This window comes from Lipotes vexillifer, unplaced genomic scaffold (assembly GCF_000442215.2).
Source record: "Lipotes vexillifer unplaced genomic scaffold, Lipotes_vexillifer_v1.1 scaffold602, whole genome shotgun sequence".
Taxonomy (NCBI): domain Eukaryota; kingdom Metazoa; phylum Chordata; class Mammalia; order Artiodactyla; family Lipotidae; genus Lipotes; species Lipotes vexillifer.
The window spans coordinates 452,894-466,027 of record NW_006790307.1 but is presented as its reverse complement, the minus strand read 5'-3'; the positions used below and the strand labels follow the sequence as shown (position 1 = coordinate 466,027).

The 13,134-nt window shown below is 43.4% G+C and overlaps 1 protein-coding gene across 4 annotated transcripts in view; it reads right to left on the bottom strand.

The window, feature by feature from the left end:
- Window positions 1–13,134, bottom strand: part of PTPRB (protein tyrosine phosphatase receptor type B) — a 116,154-nt gene that overhangs the window by 4,012 nt on the left and 99,008 nt on the right. For all 4 annotated transcript variants that reach the window (XM_007463538.1, XM_007463539.1, XM_007463540.1 and 1 more), the window contains 4 exons: window positions 12,418–12,552; window positions 10,984–11,106; window positions 10,634–10,797; window positions 8,748–8,883 (listed from right to left, as the gene is read on the bottom strand). In XM_007463538.1, the coding sequence (XP_007463600.1) occupies window positions 8,748–8,883; window positions 10,634–10,797; window positions 10,984–11,106; window positions 12,418–12,552 (558 nt within the window). The remainder of the gene's footprint in view (window positions 1–8,747; window positions 8,884–10,633; window positions 10,798–10,983; window positions 11,107–12,417; window positions 12,553–13,134) is intronic.

Below are 13,134 nucleotides of genomic sequence, written 5' to 3'. Positions count from 1 at the left end.
ACAGCAAAAAAAAAAAAAAAAAAAAAAAAAAAAAAAAAAAAGAAAGACAAGGGAGTCTCACCAAACCTCAACAGTAATGGGATTCTATATGGTTAGCAAATTTCTTGATCATCCCTTCACTAATGGTCTCCAGTATGTACAAGAGTGACTGCTTTCTATTACCACAGAGGATAGAATAATGATTAATGGGCAGAGAGGTGGTGTTTATTCATCTTTTTTTCTGTACGTGCGTATTTAGAGTATGTTCTGTGAGGGCCTACAACTATGTCTGGCCATAGTAGGTCCTCCACAAATAGTTATTAAATATACAAATGAATGCCAAACACTGTGCAATGCAGTTTACATAAATTATCTCCTTTGATTATTTTGACAGCCTCATATAGTAGATATAATCATCCACATGAGTGGAGACTCAGAGAAGTTAAGTAACTTCTCCAAGGTCACAGAGCTGAGAAATGGGACCCTAGGATTTAATCCTGGGTGTGTGAGCCCAAATTTCATGTGTTTTTCACTACACCAGTTTTCTTAGATGAAACCTAATTTCATTGCATTGTTGAATGAGAAAATCATTTCACTGCATACTGTGCTATTTCATTCCCTTTTGAGGGGGAGTATGGTGAGAAAAAGGAGGTGTATACAATAGGTGTGTACATCTTGGTTCTCTCAGCATCTGAGTCTGACTCATGGAAGAATCTCAAATATGTTGGCTGACTGCAGAAAACCACAGAGGCTTACACAGTGAGGATAGACCCACCTGTCAGCTATCTGGATTTTTTTTTTTTTTTTTTTTTTTTTGCTGTCCCTTTGGAGAAGGTTGTGCTCTCCTTTGTGCAGCTTTTCTCTATTTTAGGAAATGCTTAAATTCTTTACAAACAGAATGATATTTTAAAATATTTTTATGCATGGTCTGCCGATGATGGCTCTGCTTCAACACCTCTCCTTGGGTCAGAATTTGAGCGAAGAGTTAACCAGATGTAATGTTTAAAATGAGTTATAAAGAACAAGACAAAACTAAATTTCAGCCAAATTTTAAGCTATGAAATCTGGTCACATATCAGAGTTATTTTCATAAAAAGAGTCATGGACTACTTCAGCACACTTTCATTTCGACCTGTATGAAAACAAGTCTATCCTGAATTTTTGAAGCAAGTATTGTAAGCAGAATTTAAATATAATTATGTGTTTGTGTGAGAAAGTGACAAATTTTGTGTTGCTTTGAAGCCTTATCAGACTCTCCTAGATTGGAAAAGCAATTTCTGTCTCCTCTGAATGTCTGTATGACCCATTTACCAGGGCATAGTGATATGGGTCTGGTTGTTGCTGACCTAAGTCACCATTTGGGTGCAGGAGCATCGTGCGTCTTGTCTGTGGTTTAGAAACTAACTACTTTGAAATAGAAACAAGTATAGAAGAGTCAGTGTTTTGGTGACCAAAAGGACACCACAAAGACCTCCACTGACAACAGAAGCTCAGCCATAGGCGGCCAAACTTGTGCATTGGGCCCCCTTCCTTACTACCAACCAAGCTGTCTAATAAGGGAATGAATGTCTGTGTAAACTTAGTGCTCAGCCTTGGGCTCCCTCAGTGACACAGCACTGCTCAGATGAGGGACCCGGGGCTCGCAGTCTACCACCAGCTGGCCTAGATGGGGATCTCAGTTTCCCCATCTGTAAAACAAGGAGAGCAAGGTCTCTTCTGCAGCTAACATCTTTTGACTATTAATGGTTTGTATTAGACTTTGTATTGCTGTCAATTAGGTGGATATTGAAAAACATTACTAGACCCTATGTTTAAGATGATCCATGTGGTCAGCTTTAGAGTATTATCAAGGTTTGAGACACAAAGGGAGACTATAAAATCTTACCTCATCAATGATCTTTAAAAGTGGACAAGTATTTATTTTTATGGGTTGGCACTAGGCATTGCCCCTGGTTGCATGGTCATCTACTCATGGGACCTCATCATATAGGTCTGGTATAATCATTAGATTAGGATATTTCAAAGAAACCAATCAATCATAAGTGAGGCCTGTGTTAATATTAATAACTATTCTCTGCATTTCTGCTCACAAACCAAGCTCACTTGTTATGAGTGTTTTATGACACCTTGATCTTGAAAATTCAAGAAGAGTACTCTCCTGAAAATGGTTTTTAGTACAGGCAATCATTTTTGTCATCTTGAAAACAATCTACCAAATTATAGACTGACACTTCCCTGTTTTCTCCCATCCAAAGCATAATTCATATTTTCAATTCTACTGGGATATTAAATGAGTTTGAGAACTTAGAGTCTGGCTGTGAATGAGCTCTCGTACCTCTATGCTACGTCTTATTAATAAATTCTTCAACAATGATCCACCCTGGGCTTTGAAACCAGTTAAAATTCATTAATTTGCCTTGTCTTAAATATAAATTCTTTTCCCAACAGAATACCCCTTTGAAAATGATTACTACTAAAACCTTCAGATTGTTAATGTGCTTCCCACTTTCTATTTTTTCTTGTGAATTCCTTTATTCTTTATTCACATTTCATCTCTCTTCTTTGTTCTTGGATCTTTAAATCTTAAAGGCAGTTACAATACTTGACCTAGTAATAATGATAGTTCATGCTCTTCAGTCAAATACTGGGTCTATCCTTCTGGTAAGGGCAATACATTGATGGTTTCTTTTGGAAAGTATACAGTCAAATCAGAGTGCAAGAAAGCATTAAACTTTAGAATCAAAATCTACCCTGAATTTCTCCCTAGCTTGTGCTTTATTAAAACTTTCCTTTATTACTATTATGTTTTTGTTGTTGTGCTTCTCTCTCTCTCTCTCTCTCTTTTTAACATCTTTATTGGAGTATAATTGCTTTACAATGGTGTGTTAGTTTCTGCTGTATAACCAAGTGAATCAGCTATATATCCCCATATCCCTTCCCTCTTGTGCCTCCCTCCCACCCTCCCTATCCTACCCCTCTAGGTGGGCACAGAGCACGGAGCTGATCTCCCTGTGCTATGTGGCTGCTTCCCACTAGCTATCTATTTTACATTTGGTAGTGTGTATATGTCCATGCCACTCTCCCACTTCGTCCCAGCTTACCTTTCCCCCTCCCCGTGTCCTCAAGTCCATTCTGTACGTCTGTGTCTTTATTCCTGTCCTGCCCCTAGGTTCATCAGAACCATTTTTTTTTTTAGATTCCATATATATGTGTTAGCATATGGTATTTGTTTTTCTCTTTCTGACTTACTTCACTCTGTATGACAGACTCTAGGTCCATCCACCTCACTACAAATAACTCAGTTTCATTTCTTTCTATGGCTGAGTAATATTCCATTGTATATATGTGCCACATCTTCTTTATCCATTCATCTGTCCATGGACACTTAGGTTGCTTCCATGTCCTGGTTATTGTAAATAGTGCTGCAATGAACATTGTGGTACATGACTCTTTTTGAATTATGGTTTTCTCAGGGTATATGCCCAGTAGTAGGATTGCTGGCTCATATGGTAGCTCTATTTTTAGTTTTTTACGGAACCTCCATACTGTTCTCCATAGTGGCTGTATCAATTTACATTCCCACCAACAGTGCAAGAGGGTTCCCTTTTCTCCACACCCTCTCTGGCGTTTATTGTTTGTAGATTTTTTGATAATGGCCGTTCTGACTGGTGTGAGGTGATACCTCATTGTCCCACTTTATTCTTTTTTTTGTTTGTTTTTTTGTGTTTTTTTTTGTTTTTTTTTTTTTGCGGTACGCGGGCCTCCCACTGCTGTGGCCTCTCCCATTGCGGAGCACAGGCTCCGGATGCGCAGGCCCAGCGGCCACGGCCCACGGGCCCAGCCGCCCCGCGGCACGCGGGATCCTCCCGGACCGGGGCACGAACCCGCGTCCCCTGCATCGGCAGGCAGACTCCCAACCACTGCACCACCAGGGAAGCCCCCCACTTTATTCTTAACGAAAAGTAGATAAAGTCTAATGTATGAACTTCACGTCATAAAAGATCATTTTTCCTATGTCCAGCAAGCTGGTGAAGCCTTAGTTCCATTCAATTTCACCAATAGCTGTAGTACGAGATAATATTTATAGGATTGTACTTATAGCCTTTCATGGTCTCTGAATGCACAGTTTAGCAGAGGGGCAGGTATATGGACAAATAACTATAAAGTGATAAACGTAAGACAGAACTGTTTATAATGCTTCATACATGAGAAGAAGCCATCAGGTTCACTTTGGAGGGAGGAAAATACGGAGCTAGAGAGAAAAGGCGACATTTGTTAAGAATTTGAGCAAAGAAATAGGATATTCCAAATGATGTAAATAACACGAAAGTGCAAATATATTCTGAAAACTGTGAGGAGTCTAGTGTAGTTAAAATGTAGGGTGCATAGGTCATGGGAAACTCCCAGGACAATCCCCCAAATGAGCACTGAGTCCCATAACATCCCACTGTTTCCTCCTCGTGGGGAGCAGATGAGATTGATGGACAATCACTATCACCTATTGTTCTTTAACAAGTCATTGCTCCGTCTGAGTGTCTCTCTCTGAGTCAGGCTGCAAACATGCCCCAAGCCAGGCTAAAAGAAGGAGGGACACACTCAGCAGCTAAAAGAAGGAGGGACACACTCGCAAACTCCCTGTCTAATGCCTCCTTGTTCAGAAACCTTTGCTCTTTAATATATTTATCAAAACCTGTGAAGCCGTGCACCCCTTTGTCTCTCAAATAAGGCAGAATAAAGTTGAGGTTGACTCTCTCTGTGGACCCAGAAAAGTAATACAGGGGATGTCAGAATGTCCTTTTTCCTTTGCTGGAACCGTCACCCACAAGGGCTCAGCTGTGGATCGCACCCCTTTGCACTCACTCTCAGAACCAAGTGAGCGGTGCCGGTTCTGAGAATCTAAGACTGTAGAAGGAGCCCACCTTCAGCAGAGCCTTCAAGCAAGACAGATAATATCTGGATATTGTTTGGGATTTTGTTTGACAGAGAAAAAGGAAAGAGAAAATTTCTACCTTATTGCAATCTTTATTCAGCATGATCAAAAGAATTTTTGATTCTGGCCCAGAGAGGGAAGCCTTCCTTAATTTTGACAGACCCTAAAACAGTGGGGATGGGTGGCGTTATGACATGAAACTGGGGAAGTAAGTTGGAACCAGGCTACGAAGAGCTTGAACTTCATTTTAAAGCAATGAAGAGCTTTCCACGATTTTTATGCAGGGAGTTGATACAGCGAGAGAGCACTTTGGTGGTGGCAGTGGTGATGGAGCTGTTAGGGCAGAAGCTAGAGGCGGGAGAGCCACAAGGAGGCTACTGCGAAGGCCCGCTGGGAGTTAGTAAAGAGCTGGGCATGGGCAGGGGCGAGAGACTAGAACGAGGAGAAAGATGCTTGGTAGAATGGACAGGGCTTAGTCACTGCTCGGATGTGACTATGGGAACTGTGGGAACAGAAGTCAGATCCCCAACCAGGGATCAAACCTGGGCCCCCTGCAATGGAAGCACGGAGTCCTAACCACTGGACCGCCAGGGAAGTCCCTGTTGTTTATGTATTTAAAGAAAGATAATGAGTTCGGTTTTGAGGGTTTTGAGTTGGAGATGAGATGACTGTAAGGCTTCCTGGTGGAACTGCCCAGGAGGCAGGTACTCAGGTGAATGCTGGGGAAGGAGAATGAGATTTGGGAGATGTGAGCATCTACGTGGTTCCCAAAGCCATGGGAGTGGAGGGCATCACGGAGAATGCAGATGGAGAGAAAGAAGAGCTGTGCCTTGAGGACGTACCCTCGGGAACTCGAACACTGAAAAGGCAGGCTGAAGAACAAGAACCACAGAATCCGCAGAGGTTAGGAGAAGGGGAAGAGAACAGGGGAAGGAGGAGTTATGTCCAAGGAGGAGGGAGAGCTTTGGCATATCGTGTTGCCCCTGCCCCGGAAGTTAACCAGTGATATTGACAGTAGAGGGTGCCTGCTCTTTGCCAAAATGCGTCTCCAGAGTTCTGAGCAGGTGTACAGAGGTGATACATGGCCCAAGAAGCTCTGACAATAACCAGGGAGCCTGAACCACCCCCCGCCACACACACACCCCTTGCGATTATTTAAAATGTGATAATCTCCTCTTCCCCAAATTACAAATTAAGTATGGTTTGAGTGTGTGAAAATGAAAACAAATTAGTAATGGAACATTGATGCTGACTTTTTAGCAGCATAATTGTAGGATATTTGTTCATTCATTTAATAGATTAAAAAAAATATTGAGGTTAGAGCAAAGGAAAACAAGTTCCTACCCTCTAGGAACTCGTAGTCTTGTGGAAAAAGCTGAAGGAAAACAATGATGATATAGTGTGATATAATTCTACAGCCCTTAATTAAAGAACAGAGCTAGACAGTGGTCATCAGTGGCTGCCAAAACCGTTAAGCGAAAGGCCGATGGGAAATGTTACAGTGGAGGACCATTTTCATTTCATCAGCATGGAGAAGAGACACAGACAGGAAGTGCCTCCTGATATGATGCAACAGGAAGTGCTCAGCACCACCCACGAAGCATGTGGTGGTAAAAAGGAACCCAGACTTCATGAAGCCTCTAGATCTAATGACACACTGACAAAAATTATGGGAAATAGAGGAATACATTACCTTACGTTATGAAAAATGGAATACATTATGAGAAAGCAGTCAGCCACAGTCAGAACGTGGGAAAATCTATGGAAAATGAACTGACTTCTTTAACAAATAAATGGCACAGAAAACAAATCAGAGGGAGGACTGTTATAGATGAAAAGAAATTTAAAAGAGACTTCAACCGAACGCAATGTATGGACTTTGGATTCTAACGCAAACTAAGTGTAAGAAGCAATTTTTGAGATAATTAGGGATCTTTTAACACTGACTAGATATTAGATGATATTAAGGGATTATGATTAAAATTGTTAGGTGTGATAATGGTATTGTGGTCATGATTTTTAAAGAGTCCTTAACTGTAAAAAAATATATATATATATAACTGTAAAAATATATATAATAAAATATATAATATTAATAATGCATAATATATAAATATATAAAATATAAAAATATATTATATTAAATATATATGTTTTTAAATACACAGTATTAGTAGGATTTGCTTTAAAATATTCCAATGAGGTCATGGGCTGGGGGAACAGTGTATGTGGACTATAAATGCAAAAAGAACACAGAATACTGATAACTGTAGAGACTGGGGTTTGGGTATGGACATTCATTATACTATTTTCCCTAGTTTCATGTATTTTTTAAAAATCTAATAATAAAATATTTAAAATTTTATTATGGAATTGGGGACAGAGGGTTCTGGGTGTGGGCCCTGCCTGTATGAGGCAATGACGACAGTGTTTTCCCAAACGTGTAACAGAATATGAGGATCTGCAGGATATTAATATGTGCTATACAACAAGGGGATCCAGGGGCTTCCCTGGTGGCACAGTGGTTGGGAATCTGCCTGCCAATGCAGGGGACACGGGTTCGAGCCCTGGTCTGGGAAGATCCCACATGCCACAGAGCAACTAAGCCCATGCACCACAACTACTGAGCCTGTGTTCTAGAGCCCGAGAGCCACAACTACTGAAGCCCGCGCGCCTAGAGCCCGTGCTCTGCAACGAGAGAAGCCACCGCAATGAGAAGCCCGTGCAACGCAACGAAGAGTAGCCCCCGCTCGCCGCAACTAGAGAAAGCCTGCGCGCAGCAACAAAGACCCAACGCAGCCAAAAACAAATATAAATAAATAAATTTATTAAAAAAAAAAAAAAGGGAATCTGGGGGGGTCAAAGCAGTTTCAGCAACAGTGGGCTCAACCAAGCCCGAGGGGAGCCTTTGCTGCAGGACATCTCCGTTTTGTGGAGCATGGCCACCTGCACAGCTTTCATGTATCCTGTGACTCTAACAGGGGACACGGTAGCATGTAGAACTTTTCACCTTTTTGACCATAGGCATTTTTTTTTTTTTAATACAGGACTTTGCAGAGCTACTTGGGAAACACAAGGGCAAGAGAACTTGGGCCTGGTAAGGCAATGATACAGAGGAATGACAGGCTTGGTCTGTCTGGGGACATAGATTTGACTCTGAGGCTGTGGGGCAGGGCACGTGGGGCTTAGGGCTTGTGATTCTCTAGAACAGGGTTCAAGTCCCAGCTCAGCCACTTCATAACTGTGCAAAGCCCTTCAGCCTCTCAACTTCAGTTTTCTAGCCTGGAAATGGAAAATAATACCTCTCTCATCTGTTTTTTTTTTTTTTTTTTTTGGTGAAAATTTAATAACATGTTCAGAAATGCCCTGCAAATGTCAAAGGACTGTATAAATGGAAGCATTTATCCTTCACAATTAATGTACACTCCTTAGTGTGGGGTTGCAGCTGGGGTGGGCTGAAGGAGAGAAGAGATTAGAATCTGTTTCCTCTTCACTAACTGAAGTTCTTATGCTCAATCACCAGCCTATCTTAAAATGACCTTCATGATGAACTAGCTGACCTTTCTCCATGTTAATGCATTGATTAAAAAAAAAATCCATTTTTCTTCCTACCCACCTAAAGAAGATGGGCAACCAATTCAGTAAAGATAAGAATATACATCATCCTCAAGGTCACTGAAACTTGTTTCAAAATAAAAAGTCCCAGAGAACATCAATATTCAATTCTCTTTCTTCTCCTAAAGAGTCATAGTTCTTTCCCCTTATCATATTAAAACCCTGGACATTTTAGAGGAGGGAGACAGACAGGCTGGTCTGTGTCCTTCAGCCGAACTCTTACCTCAGTCTGGACCATGTGAACCCTGTGAAGTCTTAGGTCATGCACTGCTCCATAAATGTCCACAGAATCTTTGGAATCTAATTGCTGGAGGATTCGGTCCAATGCGATAAAGGTTCCAGTCCTACCCACACCGGCACTAGAAGAGAGCGTAAAGAAAGACTGAGCCTTTTTATTAAACTGCCCTTTCTGGACTGCATCTAGAGACTCTAGCACAATCTTTCCTTTTTCTTCCAAGTTAGAGGAGACTATAGGAATACTTCTTTCTCTCAATGTGCTCTCTCTAAGAAATATAACCCAAGGCTCTGGCCTTCTATCTTTCCTCCTTCCTTCCTCCATCTTCCCACCCTGCCAGAGGTAAGGACTTGCTGTGTACCATTTCCATGCATGCTTTCATACTCTTCCTATATTCATGTAAATCCACACACAATATATTCTTTTAGTTTGTTTCAAAAATTTACTAAAATGGTAACACTTTTATTTTTATTTTTTTTGCAGTACGCGGGCCTCTCACTGTTGTGGCCTCTCCCGTTGCAGAGCACAGGCTCCGGAAGCGCAGGCTCAGTGGCCATGGCTCATGGGCCCAGCCTCTCCGTGGCATGTGGGATCTTCCCAGACCGGGGCACGAACCTGTGTCCCCTGCATCGGCAGGCGGACTCTCAACCACTGCGCCACCAGGGAAGCCCAGTAACGCGTTTTATGTATTCTTTTGCCAACATTTCTATTGAATATTGTTTTTTGAAATTTGTCTACATTGTTACATGTAGATCTAATTTCTTTTATAGATTTCATAAACCACCACTAATCCATTACCTACTGATAGACAGTGAGATCATTTTTAGTTTTTCTCTATTACAAACTGTGTTGCAGTGGACATCATTGTGCACATGTGTGGGGATTTCTCAAGGGTTGCTATGTAGGAGCAGAACTGCTGGATCATAGCAATATGAACACCTTCAGCTTTACCAGGGATTGTCAAATTGCTCCCTAAAGTGATGGCACAACCTGGGGATTTTTGATGCACATATTTTAAGATAAAGAAGAACAGTTTTTCAGTGGTATTGGGTGACAATGCCCGCCATTCTTTAGAAAGCAGGAAGCTTTTGAGAGCCTCACATTCCTATTAAAAGCATCAGGGTTCCAATGACATATAAAAGCAGGGCTCCTAGGGTGCTGGGCAGATTTGGAGAAAATGAGTACATTTGACATTTCTCTTACTGTAGCAGTTCCCTGCTCTTTATTTATTAGTGCCATTCAGTTAGGGGTATCAGAGTGTTTCCGCAAACATTAATTAGCTAAACACCAGGCTCCCCAGGGAGAAAGAGAGTGAGAGACTGCTTGTTAGCTTGATTTTATGGACGTACAGACTGAAGCAAAGAGAAGTCAAGAGAGAACAGAAATTTAAGAGCAAAATTGGGTTGCCACATATGGCAAGTACCACTTGATCTGGCAGGAAGTCTAGAGCAGGGATCCCGAAGGCTGGTTAGGTTTTACACAGGTAGAGGAGAGAGGGAAGGCCATTCCAGGAGTAAGAATGGTAACAGGCAAGGATGAGTGTGAGCTGTCTCCTCCCCGGCTACAGTGGGAGGGGAGTCTCTGGGCATTTGGATAGGGGGGTGAGATGGGGCCTAATTATGGGGGAACTGGCAGTCACAGAAGAACTTTGCATTTGCTATAGTAGGAAAAAGAGCAAGAGGGAGAGAAAGATGGAGAGTGAGGGTGAGAGACAGTGCAAAGGAATGAAGCTGGAGAGGAGTGGGTGGAAGAAAATGCCCTGGGCCTCTGTAGACTGGTTGGGAAGACAAATCCTCCAGCCACTAGACTCTTCAGGCTTACACCCTTATTTCTACTCCTGGCTGCCACTTTGTTGGCTCCGGGGGGCGGAGTACCTGCAGTGCACGGCGGTGGGCCCAGCCCCCGGGGTCCTGTTGATGTAGTCCCTGACAGTTCTCACAAACTGGATCAGGGACTGGGTGGTCTCCGGGACTCCGTGGTCTGGCCACACCGTATAGTGAAAGTGGCGGATGAGTCTGTGCGCGTCCAGCTGTTCCTCCTGTAAGAGCAGAGCGACTAATAAGAGGAACGGCCCGAGGTAAACCTTCAAATTTGACAACCGTGCCCATGCAGGGATCCCTATGAGCGAAACTACAGGAGAAGAAACCAGCAGAAAATAGGATTGACGGGTGTTCTTCATCTGCCCAAGCTGCGTTATTAAACGAAGTCAAACAAACCAACATACGCTGCATATCCGAAACTCCCGGATGGTCCACTCGGGCAGCACGGACTCCGAGAGCATCTGCAGGATGAGGTCCCCGTAGTAGAGGGAATCCTGGTCCGCTGGCCAGTAATGGTCACACTTTACCTAGAGGAAGGTGGGCAGAAAAAAAAAGTGAGTCCGGAAACGCGCCTCCTCCATGAACCTGTACTTTCCCTCCTTGAAATGTCTTCCTGAGTTGGAATCCAGGGTGAGCTGCTGTGGCAATTTGACCATCTTTTTTGCATTAACCTGCTCATGGCCAGGGCTGAAGCTGGGCTGCTGCTCCAAGTGAAGGAGAGACACCGTTCAAGGAGCAAACCCCCCCAACCTTCGGATTCATTTTCCTTCCAGGTTCAGTGTTCTACGGCTTTTGTTGAGTTTTTGTTGATTTCCTCAGCATTTCAATTCCACTAGCACATAAGCCATGTCTTACAATTTCTCGGTTTTGTTTGTTTGTTTGTTTTTCTGAAGAAAGATCCAGTTGGGAAGAGGAAGGTATTGTCTCCCTGGCCCTTTTTTGTTTATATTTTGATATCATTGTCCCAACCTGGATCCAGTGCCATGTGCTATGTGATCTTTGAAAAGTCAGAACATTTAGCCAAGCTAAATAGTGGAGACAGGTGGAGACAGGCGAAAGAAGACTGTGGACATATAATTATTGAGCACAGTTACTGGGCACTTCATGTAATCTCTCTTTTTAATCCTCAAAGTAACCATACAAAGTAGAGGATTATAAATGCCAGTACAAGAGGTTTGCTTAGTTTGTCCAGATAACTCTTTTACTTTGTTTCTGCAGACACAGCCTAAAATTCACCTCTCCTTCTTTCCTGAAAGTAGGGACAGTGCCAGTGACTCTGCCAGTTTATCTCTTCTTTCCATACAGCGAAGAATGGAGCAGACGAGAGGCCAGGTAATCCTTCTGTGTCATGGGCGCTTCTGATAATCCCAGTTGTCAAATGCAAACATCTTTGACTGAAACTTCAGACCCAGAATCAGAATTGGGCATCACCTGGGTTTACAATAGAGCCTTTTATAACTAAGTGGTTTTGATTCACTAACAGTGTTCTTACATGACCCCTACTTGGCTTTTATGGTCTTTAACTTCTTTTTATTTTTTATTTGTTTATTTATTTTTTTGGTACGTGGGCCTCTCACTGTTGTGGCCTCTCCCCTTGCGGAGCACAGGCTCCGGATGTGCAGGCTCAGCGGCCATGGCTCTTGGGCCCAGCCGCTCCGCGGCATGTGGGATCTTCCCAGACCGGGGCACGAACCCACGTCCCCTGCATCGGCAGGCGGACTCTCAACCACTGCGCCACCAGGGAAGCCCTAGTCTTTAACTTCTGATGGGGATGGGGAGTAGAATTACACCAGGTGGAGGAAAGCGAGGTTGGTATGTCAGGAAGACCATTTACTCACTCGGCCCTTCTCCACACACTGGGTCACCATGACGATGTTGTGAACGTTCTGTTCCCACGCCATTTTCCAGAAGTCATCCTTGGTGCCGGGAAGAGGTCCCTGAGTAGCGATGTATTCTCTCCTGAAGTTGTTGCCCTGCAATGAATTTACAATGTGGAGAGTCGGAAACAATGGGCCTCTTCACCACTCTAAACAAAGGGTTAGCTCTGTAGATTAGGTGAGATGTAAGTCTTTGCTAGGGCCCTGACTTGAGAAAAAAGATACTAACAGGCGTCAAGGCTTGGAAGCAGGAAGGACAAAGGCCGGAACACTGAACTATTGTTAAGAGCCAAGTTCTTTTTTATTAGGTTGTGTTTATTCTTTTTTGTTTTTTTGCGGTACGCGGGCCTCATACCGCTGTGGCCCCTCCCGTTGCGGAGCACAGGCTCCGGACGCGCAGGCTCAGCGGCCATGGCTCACGGGCCCAGCCGCTCTGCGGCACGTGGGATCATCCCGGACCGGGGCACGAACCCGTGTCCCCTGCATCGGCAGGCGGACTCTCAACCACTGCGCCACCAGGGAAGCCCAGGTTGTGTTTATTCTTAAAGGCAGTGGAGGACTCGGGCAATAATTTGGAAAACACTTCACCCTCAATTATGAGTGTAAATATATATACGTGTGCGTGTGCGTGCGTGTGTGTGTGTGTGTGTATATGGACCGTCTGAGAAACTGACATTG